The sequence below is a fragment of the Monopterus albus genome, unplaced genomic scaffold, assembly GCF_001952655.1.
Source record: "Monopterus albus unplaced genomic scaffold, M_albus_1.0 scaffold186.1, whole genome shotgun sequence".
NCBI classification, from domain to species: Eukaryota; Metazoa; Chordata; class Actinopteri; order Synbranchiformes; family Synbranchidae; genus Monopterus; species Monopterus albus.
In genome coordinates this window covers 1,603,788-1,622,424 of record NW_018128066.1, presented here as the reverse complement: position 1 = coordinate 1,622,424, position 18,637 = coordinate 1,603,788, and the positions used below count along the sequence as shown (strand labels likewise).

Genomic DNA, 18,637 nt, shown 5'->3' with positions numbered 1-18,637 from the left:
ATATATGTATGTATGTATGTATGTATGTATGTGTGTGTGTGTGTGTGTATATATATATATATCTATATCTGACCCTAGCCTGTCAGTGCATCTTGTCCTCATCCCCTATGTCCTTCCTGCAACGTAATATAATCTAGGTTAACTGTAGCTAATATGGCACAGCACCACTGTCCTCAATGTCTTATCTCTCTGTTCAGCTTTCTCTCTTTACCTGTGTGTTGTTCTCTTTTTATTAGTCTGAAGCAGTCTCATGTGGTGCAGGGATTTGTGAGCCCCAGGGTTGTAGGAATTTCTTATCTAATGGAGACCCTGTGATCAAAAAAGTAACAACACAGCAATCAATAAAGCTGGACTCACAAGGTTTTCAGCTTGTTACCAAAGTCTACTACCTACATCTAGCTTATTCCTGAAAGTGGAGAACAGAACCAGATGTTGAAATACTGTATGTTGCAGCCCTTTAAGAAAAAAAAGAAGTGCAGCTGATTGGAAAGGAAAATTTGTTGGGAAACACCCACACCCACATCCACACAAATTCCCAACCAATGCTCAAATATAAAGAGGACTACAGGTGATGCACTACTACAAAACTAAACGTTACAAGTCTCAAGTCTTGTGGGTCTTTGTAAATTGCATCAAAGACACTGGTCTTTTCTAGAAAGAGGTTTTGCTTGGGCTTAAATCCGAAAGAAAGAAATAAGAGAGTTAAAGCTTGTTGAGTGCTGCTTCACTGTGGAATGAACTTCAGAGAAAAAAAGGCCTCAAGAACTTTGCAAGCTTTCACAGTGTATTTTTCCACAAAAGCCTTGTAGTAACTATGACAAAACTATTCTCCACAAACACTACCAGTGCTCTAACTCCAGGCTTCACATTTGGTAAATGGTAAATGGACTACACTTATATAGCGGTTTTCGACCATACCTGGGTCAAATTGCTTTACAGATTCACCCATCCACCCATTCACACACACACACACACACACACACATGGATGGTGGCGGAGCTACCATGCAAGGTACTGGCCTGGGCACTGAGAGCAACTTGGGGTTCAGTGTCTTGCCCAAGGACACTGACATGTCTACCCCTGAGCCACAGATGCCCCCATTTGTTTGACAGTGCTGGAAAAATTGGAGCCCTCTTTAAACACTGAATCCTGACAACAGCTGAATATTAATTTTCCTGTAACAATATTTAGATATATTATAGCATATTACAACATACAAATGTGAGTGAAAGCTCTCAGTAGATATACAGGAAAGACAAAGTAATGCCACATCTAAATTTGCCTAAAATATCTTACCAGTGGAGGTAGAATAAGTAGAATAGCATCACTGAGTGAGATTTATCAAAGTGATCCATTTTCCTTCCAGTTACAGCACTCTGGAAGGACCCTCTTTGTATCTTTTCTTTTGCTGCCCTTTCTGTTTCTTTGTCTTTGAGGCATAACAGCTAACAGCTTTTCTAATTTATCAAAAAAGGATTGAAATAAAGTAAAATCAATACATCCCTCTTCTTCTCTTTCTCTATTTTCCTAAATCTTCCAAAATTGAATCTGTAGTGTTCAGCCAGCTTTGCTCTGAGGTTATTTTATGAATAAACCTGGCAAAAATAGAGTATACAAAAGCTCAGACTGTGACATTTTCAGAAAAATAAAAGCCTTACTGGCAACATTCTATCATGAAAAGGTGCAGTTTAGCATAAGAAGTGAAAGCTACTGTGGAAAGAGATGAATAAAAGAAACTACTTACCTGAGGCATTTTTCAGGTAGCCATTGGAGTCTGCTGTGGTGTACATGACATAGGGACCTGGCTGGTTAACACCAAAAGGCTGTAAAACACAGATGAAAATGCAAATGAAAAATGTTTTTGACATTTGTGTTTATCATCACCCCACTGTCAGTGAGGGTGAAAGAGGGCGGGGTGGCCAGAATTCAGAAGAGAGCGAGAGAGGAGCAGAAAGACAGTTAGGAGTGTTGTCACCACAGTGACCTTGAACAGTTTATTTCAATTTTCACTTGGTGACATGGCAAATGTCTGAGCTAGCTAGCTTGACTCTGACTGAGCATAAATGAGTGTGACAGCTGAGTGTTTGTTCGCCTGTGTGGGTGGATTCTGAGGGGTTGTCTTATCTCTTCACTAGGAAACGATGACAACTAATGAAGAGATCTGTTGAATCACCCTTTGCTTTACATCAGCTAATTATGGGCCTTTTACACAGTCAAACATACACACTGCAAGAGAGATGTGGCCCTTTATGGTGACACTCAGCAGTGGGTGACAGAGGAATAGAAATAAGGTCTCAAAAAGAAAAGGTGAGAGAGGGAGAGCAGAAAGCCAATGAGGAGCAGACTAGTGGGCTGAAAAAAGACAGGAAGAGAGGTGTGACTAAGAAGAGGAGCAGGAGAATGAAATGAAAGGATAGAGGGGGTTGATGGATGGGAGGGGAGAGTAGTAGAAACAGCCGCAAGCTCCACTCATCTACTGCATTCATCATACCTATCAGTTAGACAACAAGCGGGTAGAAGAGTAGACAAAAAGAAAACTAAAACAACTAATACCAGAAGCCTCTAGTTGATTTCAAAGCTAATGCGTTTTGCAAAGAGCTTTCCAGTGGTAAAAGGTCGAATAAGGAGAGATGCGATTGGCTACTTTATTTCCGTCAAATTCCTCTGTCGACTTACACATGGGTATCAGACATGAGCGTTTCAGAATGAATAAAAAGTTCTTAAATTTGCTCAGTTAAAGGAAGGCTACATTTAACTTCCAAAAGTGCACCATATCATGATGTTACAGTATGTTTTTCATCTGAAGTCTTATATCCCGTCAATTCAAAGTTGTCAACAATTAAGCATAAGTTTACTTACTTTCAACAAAGCGAGAGAGAGCCAGTGACAGAGGGTTAAAACTGAAACTTCATTTTCATCTGGTAAGTCAGTGTCATTCTCTGGTTTATCAGTAAGTCATATTAAATCCTGGGGTCTCACGTGTTGACAGAGAGAAACAGTCTGTCTCATGAATGGTCCGCTGAGGGTTGAACACAAGTTAGGTAGACCATATCATATGGTCTTTAATTAATATTCTGCAATGTAACTAGCAGCCATCAGATAATATTATATGATACTTGGCTAATTTACACTCATCATCATACAGTACAAAAAGAAAGCTAAGTCTAAACCAACATTAGAGGGCCAAGAAAAACATAACCTTCTAATTCATTTAGATAAGACCAAAGTGAGGGCACAGAATCAGAGGGTTCCAGCAACAAACAAACACGCAAGCAACAAAGGTGGGTCATTTGACTTAACAGTTGAACAAAGGCTCAACCTTTGCTGTAACACAATACAGTACCTCCTAGTAGTGCACATTGTTATCTTCAAGGGCACATTCCTGGAGGATTACTTTGGAACACAAATGGCAGATTTCTACTGTTGTCTACCCCCAGTAATTGAGATGGAGGATAAAATCATTGCTGCATTTGGATATAAAATCTCTTCTTACGTAAACTGTAGTACTGTATGACTACTGTGAAATGTTTTGGTGTCTGATAGATCTTCACACTGATGGATCTATTACTCAGACTGGTCTTCTTGGACTATGCTTAATCTTTTCACCAATATCTGAATCAATCTAGGCCCCTGGGTATTTTTACGCCCCGCTGTTTTCAGTCTGAATGCCTGGTGAGGAGCTGTAATTGCACTGTCTGATTAATGAGCAGGATAGCAGTGAATGTGCTGATTTGCTGTTAGACAATGGGTTTTAAGCATCAGAATTTTCCTATTCTTCTCTCAGGTCTCTCTTAGCTTTTCTGTGAGGTTTGCTTGTATGATTGTTCCAGGCTGGATTCACCAAACTCTCTTAACTGCAGAAACTAACTATATATTAATCACTTGTTTCAGCCTGATAAATGCCATCTGTTTATGAGGGGGCACAAGTTTGCACAATTTCTTCACTAGCACTAGCAATTCATACCCTAAATTAAGCAGTGTCAGTAACAGAATATTAACACAGTTACTGAAGACAGTGCTGCAGAATAACTGAACCAAAGAGGAAATATTCTGTCATGAAGCTGTATGCATGTTAAGATGCCTACAAATGTCCTAAAGTAAAGCAGTTCAAGCATAATAGCCAGGCAGTCAAGGAGAAATTAGATGAGAGAGTTATATACCTACAGGTGGTGTTGGTGCACTGCTGGGTGCATATGAGGATGATATAGGACAGAGACCTGTACATAAAGACCTTGAAGATACTGTCAGAGTGACAGAATTTCCCAGTAATAATGACCCATAGAAATGCTTTGCCAAAAATATGCCAATAAAAATCCAACAAACCTCAGCAAATTGGCAAGCCATGATAATGGTAATACGGTGAACAGAATATCAATTTTGCATGGCAGTTATTTTTAAAGAGAAAATGCAAGAAATGATCTTCTTTATGGCATGTAAGATCAAATCTAAATAAGATGTCCTGCAGGAGGCTCAATGTTCTTTTGTCTTTTGTTGTTATGTTTATATGTATGTTTTATATTTGATTGTGATCTTTTAAGTAAAATATGTATTGATGATGATTCCTTCATCAAGCTTTTGTTAACAAGACAAACTGTAGAGCCACACATTGATCCTCATGCCAAGTTGGGAGTCCTCTGAAAGGCTGACCTTAACCTTGTGAAAGTTTGTATGTGTCCAACTTGTAAGCACAGTCTGGACTCTTGACACCAAGACAGACACGAATCTCTGGATATCTCACAAACCTCCAGAATTTGAGCAGAGAATAAATTTGGGATGGATACCTGTTATTATAAAAGTAATAATACAACTGCGTCTCAGCAGAGCAAAGTCTTCCTGAACAAAAACAAGCAACAATCCTCAAAATGTTTTTTTTTTAACCAAGGACAAGAGTTGAAAACAAGGCAAACCTGGCCTTTATAATCGGTCAGCCAGCCTTATCTCACCTGCAGCTCATTCTAATGCAACAGTGAGTACTAGTGAAGCACAGAATTAATTTTAAGACTCATTTGTTTTTAAAGCACTACATGGTTTGTCACCAGGTTGCATGTCTGAACTCCTCATTCCACCTCCAAAGCCCTCAGATCTATTGACCAGTTCCTGCTCCATATTCCACACAAACATTTCAAATCAATAAGTGATCGAGCCTGATACTCTCTATTAGATATTCCACCTCCACTCAGTATATTTTTAACACCTATCTTAAGACCCTTTTCTTTAGCCTGTTAATTGTCTTTAATCCAGATTCTTTTTAACGTCTTGTTTTATTTGATATTTCCCATTTTTTGATTTCAATTATTAATTCAATAATCTAATAATGTTGTCTGTAAAGTCCTTTAGTCAACATCTGCTGACATCTTTAAATGTACTATATACAACAAATAAAATGACTTATTTGCCCTTATATTATAGAATCGTACAGGCCACAAAAATATCTGATATTTTATTAGAAAATGCCAAACAAGGAAAAAAAAAATACAGTATGGCACCTACATACTTTCATTATGAAGGTCTGATAGCGGTCCCCATTTTTATTTCCTTTATGCAAATTTTTATTTCATGCCATAGTAAAAAAGTGACTTTACATATAAAGAAGGGTTTATATGGCCCTAAAGCTAAAAAACACATCACCCATTCAAATTCCTGAATATAAAGTTGATCCTCCCTATAAACATGACGTTTAGTGAGCAGTGGTAGTATTTTAAACTTCCTTCCTGCTAAAAAAAATTGCAGAGACTGGATAAAGATGTATACATGAAATAGAACAGCAGACCTGACCAAACCAAATGTCTCCTCCAAATTACATTCAAAGAAACCATATTTGTTTTCCACCAAATTACTGGCTCTTGTAGTGCAATATCCAATGGCAGTAGCTACAGCATTATTAAAAATTGGTGGTTTCAGTTTTGTTTAAGCATACTTAAGGTTACGGAAGGATCATGTTCTGCTTGAATCCAGAACTATTTGCTGTGACTCCAGACATGTTTATCCATATTTAACCAAAACCATAATCTTTCCCTGACCATAACCAAATTGCAAAACCTAATCTAGCCTAACCTAACCTGCCATCCACCCCAATCAACCCCTTATCAATGTGCTGTTGTTAATAAATGTTCTGCTAAAAAAAACATTGCTTCTGAACATAATACAGCCAGTGATTTAGTTGTATTTAAATATAATTTCTATGAGACAGGGTTGGACAAACACACCTGGTGGTAATGGTCAGGAGAGATAAGAAGCGATGTTACCTTATGAAACATGAAGTCATACAAAGACAGATTTCTTACCTTGACATTGTCTGGGCAGTCATTGGAGCAGAGGCCGCTGAGCACTGAGGAAGACAGAGATGCCTGAGTTAAGACATGCTACTCAGCATGTGTTCCATGTACAGCACAACAACACACCCTACTGTGTGTCATCTGTTTTGGTGCTGTTACTGTGCCCTAAGGGCCACTGCATCAACATGGGTCATCAAACATCAAGCGATCAAACTCACACATAGAAATGAACTTTGCTTACACAATGACTCAAGTTCCACTAAGACAGTCTAAACAAATAAACAAAAAAAAAAATCGAATTCATATGAACTGTATTTAAGAGTTACTCATATTCACATTATATTTCATACAATTTAATCATCTTTTCCATGTGCTAGTTGAATATGGACAAGACAATCAAAGAAGGGATGTAGGAAGTCTAATAAATAAACTACTAGCAATGAGAAACAAAAAATAAATGTGCAAACTATTAGGGCCGTATGTGAATGCATATGCATGTGCTTCATTCATTTGTGTGTACAAGCAGCGAGAAGACAAAATCAGCTGAATTGCTAATCAGTCATTAAAGAAGTAACTTTATTAGCATACTAAGAGGTCCTGGGCCTAGGTTGCCTTGATCTGCTTGATGGAGTCATGCTAAAGCCCAATACTCTGTTAATAAGGTCTGTACACAGTGCTGCACACAATAAAAACAGCAGCCAAACTCACTGCACCTATTTGAAGATAACATCACAGACAGTCACATCACAGACAGTAGGTGGATGGAGCTCCAGTACTGGATAGTTCATCACTATCCTGCCTCAAACATGGTAATCACACATATATACTAATAGCCTCAACATCCCATCTAAACTAAAGTGAACCGATTCCGAGGCATTCCCAAGCCAGATATATATTCCCTCCAGCATGTTCTGGGTCTACCCCGGGGTCTCCTACCAGTTGGATGTGCCTGGAAAACCTCCAAAGGGAGGTGCCCTAGAGGCTTCTTGTGAAGGAGAGGAGGTTCTACTCCAAGCCCCTCCCTGATGTCTGAACTCCGCACCTGATCGCTAAAGCTAAGTCCGGCCACCCTGTGAAGGAAAATCATTTTGGCCACTTGTATTCGCAGTCTTATTCTTTTGGTCACTACCCACAGCTCGTCAGCCACAGGTGAGGGTTGGAGCATAAACTGACTGGTAAATTGAGAGCTTTGCCTTTCGGCTCAGCTCCTTCTTCACCATGACGGTCTGGTACAACATCTGCATTACTGCTGATGCTGCCCCTATCCGCCTGTCAATCTCACACTCAATTTTACTCTCACTCATGAACAAGACCCTGAGATACTTAAACTCCTTTACTTGGGACAGCAAGTCACTCCCAAACCAGAGGGAGCAATCTACCATTTTGCAGCAGAACACCATGGCCTCTTATCCCTGCCACTTCACACTCAGCTGCCAACCAACCTAGTGCGTGCTGGAGGTCACAGTCTGATGAAGCCAGCAAAACCACATCATTAGCAAATAGCAGAGATGCAATTTTGAGGTCTCCAAACTGGACACTCTCCTCCCCATGGCTGCGCCTTGAGATCCTATCCATGACAATCACAAACAGGATTAGTGACAAGTGCCAACCCTGACAAAGGTCAACACTAACTGGGAACCTTTTTGACTTTTTGCCGAGTATACTGTACATACCCGACTTTCACTCTGGTTATACAAGGAACGGATGGCTTGTAACAAAGAACCCTACAAGTTCCAACAAGAGACCCTGTTGTAGGCCTTCTTCAGGTACAGAAAGCACATGGAGGCGGCTGTGGCTCAGGAGGTAGAGTGGGTCATTTCTTAACCGGAGGATTAGCGGTTTGATTCCCAGTTTGTCCAGTCAACATGTCAAAGCAAGACACTGAACCCCCAGTTGCTCCCGGTGATAACACCGGTGTGTGAATGTGTGAGCATTTGCGAGTTCGAATGGGTGAATGGCCAAGTAGTATGAAAGCGCTTTGAGTGTGCTGTAAAAGCGCAGAAAAGCGCTATACAAGTAAAAGACCATTTACATAGGGCAAACTCCCAAGATCCCTCCAGTAATCTTACAAGAGTAAAGAGTTGGTCCGCTGTTCCATGACCAGGAAGGAATCTGCATTGTTCATCCTGAATTTGGTCAGAACCTCTAAGATTATTGCAGTTAGTTAACCAAAAGCTGACTGTGGCTTTTCAAGGGGCCTAGAAAGTTGAATAAGGCAGAAATGAAACAAAAAAAAAAAAAAATCATTAGGTTACTTGGAGCGGAAAAGATCAAAGCCTAGAGGAGTGACAGTGGAGGTCTGACCTAGAGCACCGCAGTGGTCAGAAACAGCCCAACTGAACCACTCGTCCAGTTTGAGCAAACACCACATTAGCATATCACAAGGTTTGGACCAAAGTCATCTATGGAGGGCACTGACAATCAGTAAATAACAGCGATTGGATTTGTCATAATCTGTTAGAGTTTCATGCTGTTAGGGGTCAGGCTACAGGCACCACTGTCACTGACACTAAATCAATAGCATAGAGGGATTAGACTGTCATTTGTTTGAAGTCTCTCTCATTTGGGACTGTCTGCAGAGAGAACAGAGCACATAAGACACTCCCCAATCATCTTTGCAACAGGTCCACAGTATTGGATTCTTTTCCATTTGTTTTGCAACAAAGAAAATGTCTTCACACATTAATGAACAGTTATTTTCACTTCAGCAGTTTTCTGTTTTTATGCCTATGTGATTAACAAGTCAATTGAGAAACCTGAAGTGTCAAAATGCATCTCCTCCCAGAGGAGTCTGTGCAGGTTCTAGCACTAACTGTGAACTCGTATCTTTTTAGTGTTAATCTAGCAGCAACCATTAAATTACATCCTGAGACTGATGCAAAGTGTATACTCAATTTACATGCCTCCACTAGGACAGATGAAGATGTCAGGGCAAGAAAGGACCAAGGAGAACAAACAATGTCATGCAGTTTGAATACAAATACACTGTACATCAGGAAGTGATTCTCAGGACAGCCTTTCACTGGGAAACAAGTGAGATGAGGTGCTTTCTGTCAGTTTAAATTGACACATTCAGGAATTTTATGCACAGTAATCTGTGTTGTTGTGAGCAAAACACCAGAATTTAGTGACATTTTAATTTGTGGTGTAGATGTCATAAAGCTAAATTACATTTGGCACCCCATGGCAATAACACTGTCAGAACACCCATGCCAAACTTTCTTTCTTCTTTTTATTTGCTGTCAAATATTAAACACCTAATAAAGCCCAAATCAAAACCATAAACAAAGCCCTTTTATTCAGGGGTCATTAACACATCCACTGATTACTCTTGAATGTAGAAGGTGTGTTGCAAAAAACAACTGTAAACGTGAGGGAGTGACACATACTGTATATGCTGTGAAATCAAATGCATAAAGAAAGAGAGACAAACTGCATGACTACAAAAGTCCTTCACAACTCAATGAGCATGCTGTTGATCCAGAACGTAGAGTCTGTTAGAGCAGGCACTTGGGTATGTAAGTACACTTATGAGAGAGAGGACACTAAAATCCAGAGTTTCCTCTGTGAGGTCACGTTCTCCATACTACAATCCTAGGTTGACATATAACAAATACATGACAGTTTGTCCACAGCCATAACAAGATTCCTGGAATAGTTCACACGCATCCTATGTGGAACAGATTTAGTCTCTTGCTAATAGAGTCTCTCTCACATACACATGTGTACAGTACAGCCTACACAGCCTCTGTGGGACTGAGCTAGCCCATTTTTTAGTGCAATATTGAGACTGATGGCAGCTCCTTTGCATGACTAACCTAATCAAGTGGGGGATGAACTAGTCTGTGCAGTCTCTGTGGGTGTGTGTGTGTGTGTGTTTGTTTCGATCACTGTGATAATGCGCCAGCCAGTATCTAGCATTTCATGAACAATCTGTGCAAATGTACATTTTGGAGTCTTTGTTTGGTTGTTTTAGGTACAATTTTAGGTCTGTTACTGCAACTGTGAGGTGAAGAAAAAGAGGGATAGTATGTTTATGTCTAATGTTGGAAATAAATTAGGAAAGGCAGTTTATCAGGCCTCCAGATAGATAAAGGAGCATATGTCTTTCATAAAATATAAGGGCTTTGATTTAGTTTAGTGGTTAAAGACAGCTTATATCTAACATAAACATATTCATTATGTTTTGAGATTCAGTTTAGGCTAGAGTTCTATCTAAAGTCAAAGATTTAATGTAAATTTTAAAAAATGATCATTTTGCTACATTTCATCTACACTCAGAACCTATATTGACAAAGTGAAAACAGGATTCAGATTTCTCTGAGTTGTAGATAACTAATCAAATGCAGTCCTTGAACTGTCAAAAACATTCAGTGAGGATCACAGTGTTCTTAAGTATTAGAAGGGAAATATAAAATACTAACCTAAATAGACATGTTTTACTTAGTTTGAGCAAAAAGTGAGAACACAAAATCAACTATATCTTTTTGTTGAGTCTGTAGTCAGACTTTAAGTCAGATAAATAAAGACTTTATATGTTGTTTGTAGCAGCAGATTATTACAACTGACAGTTTGGTGTTTGGGTACTTATAATGATGACATAAGTAAAGGAGTAAGTTAGGTGATGTCATAAACAGAGCCACAAAGTCCAGATTAACAGGAGTCGGGGGAATGGCTGGTGTATATATAACACATGATTTTCCACTGTGTCACATGCTTTTCAAGTAGTGCTTGTTCCTAAACCTAAAGACATTGTTTGTTTGTAATGAAACAATGACAAGTTCATAAACAAAACAATATGTTTATGACAGTTTCCATGACAGCCGAGTTGAGCTACGCATGCCATCATTTTTCTGACTGTTTATATGACAACAATAGTAAAGCTTGCCGGTGCAACGTACATTGTTACTAATGTCAGTGTAGTTCTTGCGATTCTGCCTGCCAATGTACAATAGGAGCTGCATTTCTGGAGATGCTCCTGTGGGTCTTGTGAGAGGGAAGGGATGTATTGGTTGGAGGGCTTGTTGAAATTTTTCAGCTTTGTCTGATCGGGCTGTCACTTTGGCCAAAAATCATGTTCAAATGATTCAAAAGATGTTCGAACTGGCAGGAAATTTGTTCCAATTAATTTGAATGCAAAAAGTAAAAAAAACAAGTATAGAGTTGGCCTTATTAATATTTAATTTAAAAATATATACAGTAGTCAGTAACTCTCACTGCGCTGGCTGACTTGTGCGCTGCGGCAGGAGAGCTTAGCTAAGGTATCAGGACAGGATGCAGGTGTCTTTATTTTCCGATTACAACAACTTTGCTCGATACTATCCTGCATTTTGTCCTTGCAAACATAATGTTACTAGCTTACTTTACTGAGAGGTCAACAGGACTGTAACTGGTTAAGATAAACGTGAACTTACAAGTTACATCAACCAGTCTGTTGTGCTTATTGACACAGCATACATTATTGGATTCGAACAGGTCCTACACTTCAAACTGCTATTGGTTTATTTTTTTTGTTTTTGAACAAATGTTAGAAATTTGAATAAAAAGTGACAGCCCCATTGTCTGTTATATTTTATCTAGATTATGTGCTACAAACAAACTAGGAACTGTAGGAACTGTAGGAACCCTCCTTAACAACTATGACAAATTGGTCTGCTATGATAAGGGCCAAAGTAATTTAGTCTTATGTAGATTTCAGTAGATATAATTTATATATCCTATGACTAAGTATATTATTGTGTGGCATACTCCAGCTTTTTTATTTTTGATGCAAACATACATTTCTAGGTTGAAATTTAAAGTCTGTAGGTGCGAGCACTACAGAGATAACAAATCTAAACACTTGTTTAAAGCCCTTGTTTTGCTTGCTACACAGATGTACTCTGAGTGCATCTTCACCCCGTTTAAAAACAGCAGCAATATGGTCCCCAAAGGCCAGAGAGGTAAATTCATGGGAAATTAATTTCTGTAACTGCATTTACAGTATAAACACACAATTCTGCATGCAAGTCTTTCCCCTCAAAAGTTAGTTTCTGTTTATATAGTAACAGACACTGAGATTTTAAGCATCGTATTTGCATTATTATGTTCACCTATGTCATAACAGACATCCCACAGTCCTACTGCACCAGCCACCTAAATGTGAGAAAATCTGCCATAAAACCTTTACTTTGGGTCCATACACTAAGTGACATAGGGACATATGGGTGATAACCTAAAATAAAAACTAAGATAAACTCAATGACAAAGACTTTTTTAGTCAAGTGTCTCCAGAACAGCTTCAATGCTCCTCTATTGGAGAAAGGAAACATTATTCTTCTAAAACATATTCCCCTCATTGTACTCAACACACATTTTATACTCATTAAGCTATTCAGTAAACTAGGGCTAACCATTAGTCAATTCTTTGCTAGAAAATGAACCATCGAAGCAATACTCACCAAAATGTTCTGGTCACACCTTTAATGTGTGGAATTGACGCATTTCTTTGTCATATATGATAATAAACTGAATATATTTGGATCTGTTGGTTAGAAAAAACAAATTTAAAGACACCACCTTTGACTCTGGAAAGTCAGATAGGCCCAACCTGTGACATTCTGTGAATAAAAATAAAAATCAAATAGTCTGCAGATTAGTTAGTGAACTCTTTTTTAAAAATTAATATTCCATCCATTTATTCAGGATTTTCCTTAAATTTGTCACCCAGATTTTGCCTTTATCTAGCTAGAGCCTCACCTGTAATCATATCCTCACTGGCACTCCATAAAAAGAAACTACGAGGAGCCATAACAACCACATGCACAGTTCACAACACAGTCCTTAGCTGTCAGGTCAGCTGACGTCACATTCACACACACACAAACTCATGTACTTAAAGAGCAACATGCAATGACCAGACCTTGACAGGGGAACATGACATGCCATGTCAGAGCTAGTGGCTACAAGTGCGAGTCAGTGAAGGCCAGGCAGACACACACTGTACGTGCAAACACACTGACACACAAACACAACAATCTGACAGCTGAGTGGCATTTGCTCTGAGATGCTCATCACTTCTTATTGTCCTTAGGCTGCTTCTGCTGACTGCAGGGCTGCTTACAGACACGATTGGGTACAAGACATGCCCAAACCAAACGATACACAGTGAGACTGACAATGAGCTGACATCTGGTTTTAAATAGCAATAGCAACTCCAGAGATGACCTGCTCATGGCTCAGTAATCCATGTTACTGAGCTGATCTACAGTTTTCGTACATACGGTATGGTGTGTATATATTGCAATCTGCATGAGAATGTCTGCACATTTACAGTACAGTGCTGCTTTTCTTGATTTGTTTGGTAAATAAAGTTTCTGTCACATGAAACATTTGCACAAAAGCTCTACAGTTAATGTTTAACATGGAGGTGTTGCTTAACAAACGCCTGCTGTAAAACTGGTTTCCTCATCAGTGTCAACAAAACAAACAAACAAAAAATTCTATTCATGCCTATTGGACATACTTAAATGGCTACTGTCTTGTCAGTCTGTAAATAAGCCAGACAAGTGCAATTATTCATATCAAAAGAGAGATGTTACTGTCATTGTATGTCTATAATAAAATTTGGCTGGCAGATCTAAGAAACAACAGACAGTAAAATATAAATATATACAAAACATACTGGACAAAACAACATATAAAAAAGCAACTGCAACGACGTCACATAAATAAAAAGTATTCAAAAACTTTATTCAAATATCACTGATACAATGTGGCGTTTTTGATTTCCAAAAGTGATATGTTATATAATTGTGTGAGCACATTAGCAGCAGTGGGGGTGAATGGGATTCTATGCACGAGTCCTCTCTGTGCTCATGCCATGGGATTGAGTGTATTGGTGTCAGCCCTTTTGAGCCGAGGTGTGCATAGTGGAGCCAGCACAGTTGTGCTTCCACCGCACGGTAAAACGCATGCAGGGGCTATTCACTGTGGGGCAAGACAGTGGAACAGTGATTAGCGCTGTCGCCTCACAACAAGAAGGTTGGTTCGAGGCCGGGCCAACCTGGTGCCTTTTTGTGTGGAGTTTGCATGTTCTCCCTGTGCTTGTGTGGGTTCTCTCCGGGTACTCCGGCTTCCTCCCACAGTCCAAACACATGCAGCTTAGGTTGATTGGCTGTCTGTCTTTAAGTGTTAGCCCTGCAATAGACTAGCAACCTGTCCAGGGTGTACCCTGGGCCACTATGTAAGTGGTATAAATAGTGGATGGATAGATGGATCTTGATCAAGTGAGGGTGGTACCAGCCACCGAGAAGCGACACATAACTCATGGTGTCAGCGTGGTGCTACTAGCTTGCAACATAGAGTCCTAGGTGCTAATTATTAGTTTGACCCCTCATCAGAAGACCAAGCGAGAGACTTTTCAATCTTGCTGCTATGAAATTATAGATAAAAACGTGACTGCTGAATGTGTAACGACTTCCCTTGCTGTGTCTCGATGACACATTATTGGCCAGCTCAGTTGAAGGTGGAGCTTAGCCCCACTTGGCCCTGGGCAGAAGCAGGACCGGCTGAGCCCGAGTCAGCATGATTAGCCCCTGCTGTTAAAGACAGATGGAAATGGAGGCCAACCTGTGCCAGCCCAACTTGGCACAATTAAAGCAGACTGACCCGTGCTGATGGAAAAACACCATATGTGCGTATGTGTTGGGGGAGGTGATGGAGCAGCAGCTGTTCAGAGTAGGGTGGTGGTGGAAGGTGACAGAGTCTACAGCTCTGGGGAAGAAACTGTTCCTCAGTGCATGGACCTTAATTTTCTACATTTAATTGAAAGCAAGACAGTGATTATTTTGTTTGGACCTCCTGACCAGGTGAATGATCCTGCTGGTTTTCTTGGCCCTGTTGTGTCACATAACAGTTTTTTGAAGAAAAAATCTTGGTGTGGTTTTAAACAGTTCTTTTAAACAAAATAAACAAATCAGCTTCACAGTGAAAACTATCTTCTTCCAGCTGAGACTGATGGCCAAGCTTTATCTGTCCTTTAAAGACTTTGAGTTACTACTGTAACTCCCTCTATAGGGTTACTGATCAGTCAGCTCTTTATAGACTCCAATTAATCCAAAATACAGCGCTAATCTTTTGACTGGAAAAAAGAAATGTGAGCACATTACTCATTTTTGTCTGCACTTCCCAGGCTTCCCGTCCACTTCAGTTTTTATTTTAAGATTCTTTTACTTGTTTTAAGATTTTAAATGGGTTGCCCCCTCCTTATTTATCAGAACTAATCCATGTTCACAAGCTATCCAGAGCTCCAGCTAATCTGATGATCGCTGATGTGACCAGTGCACAGTCTTAGGGCTTTTCCATCACAGGAACCTACTGAAAGCTGTCAAGGGGAGTAATGCTAATCATAGGTTCTGTGTTTGTTTACACTGCCCTCTCTCCACTTTAGATCTGCATTCTGGGAACTAAATTTCAGCACCCCTCAGGAGGTAGTACTAAAATCAAGCTCCAGGAGCACGAATGGGGATGCGGTGGGTGCTCGCAGGACTGTTGCCTGTGACTGGTTAAATGTCAGTGTCTTGACACCTATTAGCATTACATACATGCATTATATGCATTCCTGTTTGCTCTTCTATGCTTGGATTACAAGAATAGTGAGTGGTAACATTATTTGCAGCTGACTGGATTAGCTATCAGAACCAAATATGGTGGCCAAGTCTAATTCAAAATTAGGTGCTGCTTGTTTTCATCTTCTCACCCATTACCTATAATTTGTTAATTGTTCTGTCTTCCAGCAACCTCAGTTCTCACTGGACATGGTCTAAACTAATAACACTGAACTTGATAAAACCTGAAAGTGATTTAGGCTGGCATTTCTGAAGCTGTATCATAGCAGCCTGCTTGCTACTGTTGGATAGTTTCCATTTGGTTTATAAGAATACTGGTATGAAAATAGGCCATTTTCATATCATAGTGAAGTTCCATTAATGAAAAACTACCAGCCACAAATTGATTTTGTAGTAGATAAAACAAACAAATAGAATATAGAATCAGTTAATGCATAAAATGTAATGTGGGATAGAACAATGGGTTATACTTATGTAACAGCAGCAAGGGCATTGACCTGTTATTGTTTAGAAATGCACTCGGAGGGGAAGTTGGGACGGCCAGAGGCCTTCCGGTTGTTCAGAACATCTTGCAGGATGTTTTTGAAAAGAGAAGCGAGTCTAGGGGTTGATGCAATTGGGGGAAGTGAGAGATAGGAATAAAGTTAGCAACAGAGTTGGTCAGGCGCGCGTGTCCATAAAAACCTGGGGAGAAGAGAAGACCAGTGGCAGATGACCCAACTTCCTCTGCACAGAGACTAAGACTAAAAACTAACAAGGTGATCCTGTATCCCGCCCTCTCAATCATATTTCAATAATATTGTTTAATAAGTGATTCTTGGCACTGCAGTAATTTTCTCTGTGCATTGATTTTACCCATGACAATTTTAATCCTTCTTGGTCAGCATCTGCAATGGCATGCATGATAAAGGGTAAAAAAAAAAAAGAAAGGCTGCCCAGGGTGATGTTGTCCTGTATTTAGCTTTTGGGTGAGATGTTCTGAAAGAAAAAATAGAAGAAACTATTGTAAAACCAGAACTATGAATTACTGCTCCCTGTAGGTTATTAAATTGAATGGTTGTAATATGCAGCATAATGTATTATATGGCTTTCTTGTAGTCACATTACCACTTCAACTGTCAACATATTGTAAGCTGCTGCAGGATGCTGTTGTGACAAACATGGGAACAGGCACTCCCACTCAACCTTCTTTGTGTGTTGTAGCAGACAGAGAAAAAGGATTCATACAATTCTGAATATGCAGCCTCTAGTCAAATCCTCTGGACGACAAAGTCACACTGAGAGATAACATGTAAATTTCTTTGTTTGTCATTTGAATGAAATGCAAAAAGGGAATAAAAGGCAGCTCTGACAGACAGACTGAGCGAGGTAGAGTGCAACCAGGAGAACAGGAAACAAGATGTTTGCCCAAGAGAAACAAGAGGAGTGAAGGCAGGGTGAGGGGAGGAGGATAGGTGAAAGTGAGATAAAAAAGGAGCTGGACAGGGTTGGGGAGAAAACGAAAAAGGCAAGAAGAGAGGAGGAAATGTGGAGAGAGGAAAGAAGAGCGCTGGATTTCATACTGTAGGAGAAGAGAAGAGATGAGAGGAGAGGTGAGTAGTGGAGATTGGAGAAAGGACTATGTGGGCCTGAGAAAAGCTCCCAGATGTTTCACAATGCAGCTAATCTGCATCTTAATAAGTGAGCAGGAAACGAATCAACGCATACAGTTCTGCCTGTCAGTACCCCTCTTCATTTCCCTCACACACACTCAAGATACTCATGTGGTGATACCCCCTCCTCATCACCCATGATTTTACCCTTCTTCTAATTTTGGAGTCTATGATTTCTCCCATGAGCAGTAATCATCCATCCATCTGTCCATTCTGCAACCACTTTGTGCATCATTGTTTCTTATAGCTAACAGTGGATTCTTACTATGATCCTAGAACATTCAAAATCATAGATCACCTTTTTTAATGATGGGGTGCACTGGGCCCCAAATTATGGACTGAATCCCGAATGGACCTAGTGAAAACCTAACAAAACCTGATGTGCAAGAAGGCATCTTCAACAGACCTGAGAATAATTACACCTGATCTAAAACATGTTCGACGTGAAGAGATTCTAATAGAGTGAATGCCAACACCAGCTGCATGATTAACGAACAGTCGCACTCAAAAATAATAGCAATACATGTACTGTAATTTTTCTCTGGAATTAACAGTTCACACTTTGTGTCTCACACATTTTAACAGCTGTGATTAAAAGCATTATCAAAGGTGACCAGAACTGACACACGTAGCTATACAGCAGAACCCAATGTAATCTGATACAAATTACTATAATTTGGACAAAGCCTGGCTCAGGTTGTGGGACAGGTCTTGGTTTCCGTTCATGATCACATAGTTGTCAGTGTCCAATTGATTGTTTGCCAAATGGCAAGAAGTCAGGCCTTATCTACTATAATTTGAGCCCATCAGAAACAGACACTAATGAGGAGAAAAGAATAACAAATGGTGAGCTGTGAGTATTCATTGTACAGTTGGCAATGTACCACTGGACATGGCATCCAGATCGAGCGAAGCGACACCAGGACAGACAAGTTGAATTCACTTCTTGCTCTGATCATTCATTCATTCATTCATTTTCTACCGCTTAGTCCCTGAACGGGGTCACGGGTGGGGCCGGAGCCAATCCCGGCCGGCAATCGGGCGAAGGCGGGGTACACCCTGGACAGGTCGCCAATCCATCGCAGTTGCTCTGATCAAAGCT

The 18,637-nt window shown here is 39.9% G+C and overlaps 1 protein-coding gene across 1 annotated transcript in view; it reads right to left on the bottom strand.

The window, feature by feature from the left end:
* itfg1 (integrin alpha FG-GAP repeat containing 1) overlaps nt 1-18,637 on the bottom strand; it is a 187,427-nt gene that overhangs the window by 39,958 nt on the left and 128,832 nt on the right. Inside the window, exons 13-14 of the mRNA XM_020617139.1 lie at nt 6,285-6,328; nt 1,745-1,823 (exon numbers count right to left, since the gene is read on the bottom strand). Coding sequence (XP_020472795.1) covers nt 1,745-1,823; nt 6,285-6,328 — 123 coding nt within the window. The remainder of the gene's footprint in view (nt 1-1,744; nt 1,824-6,284; nt 6,329-18,637) is intronic.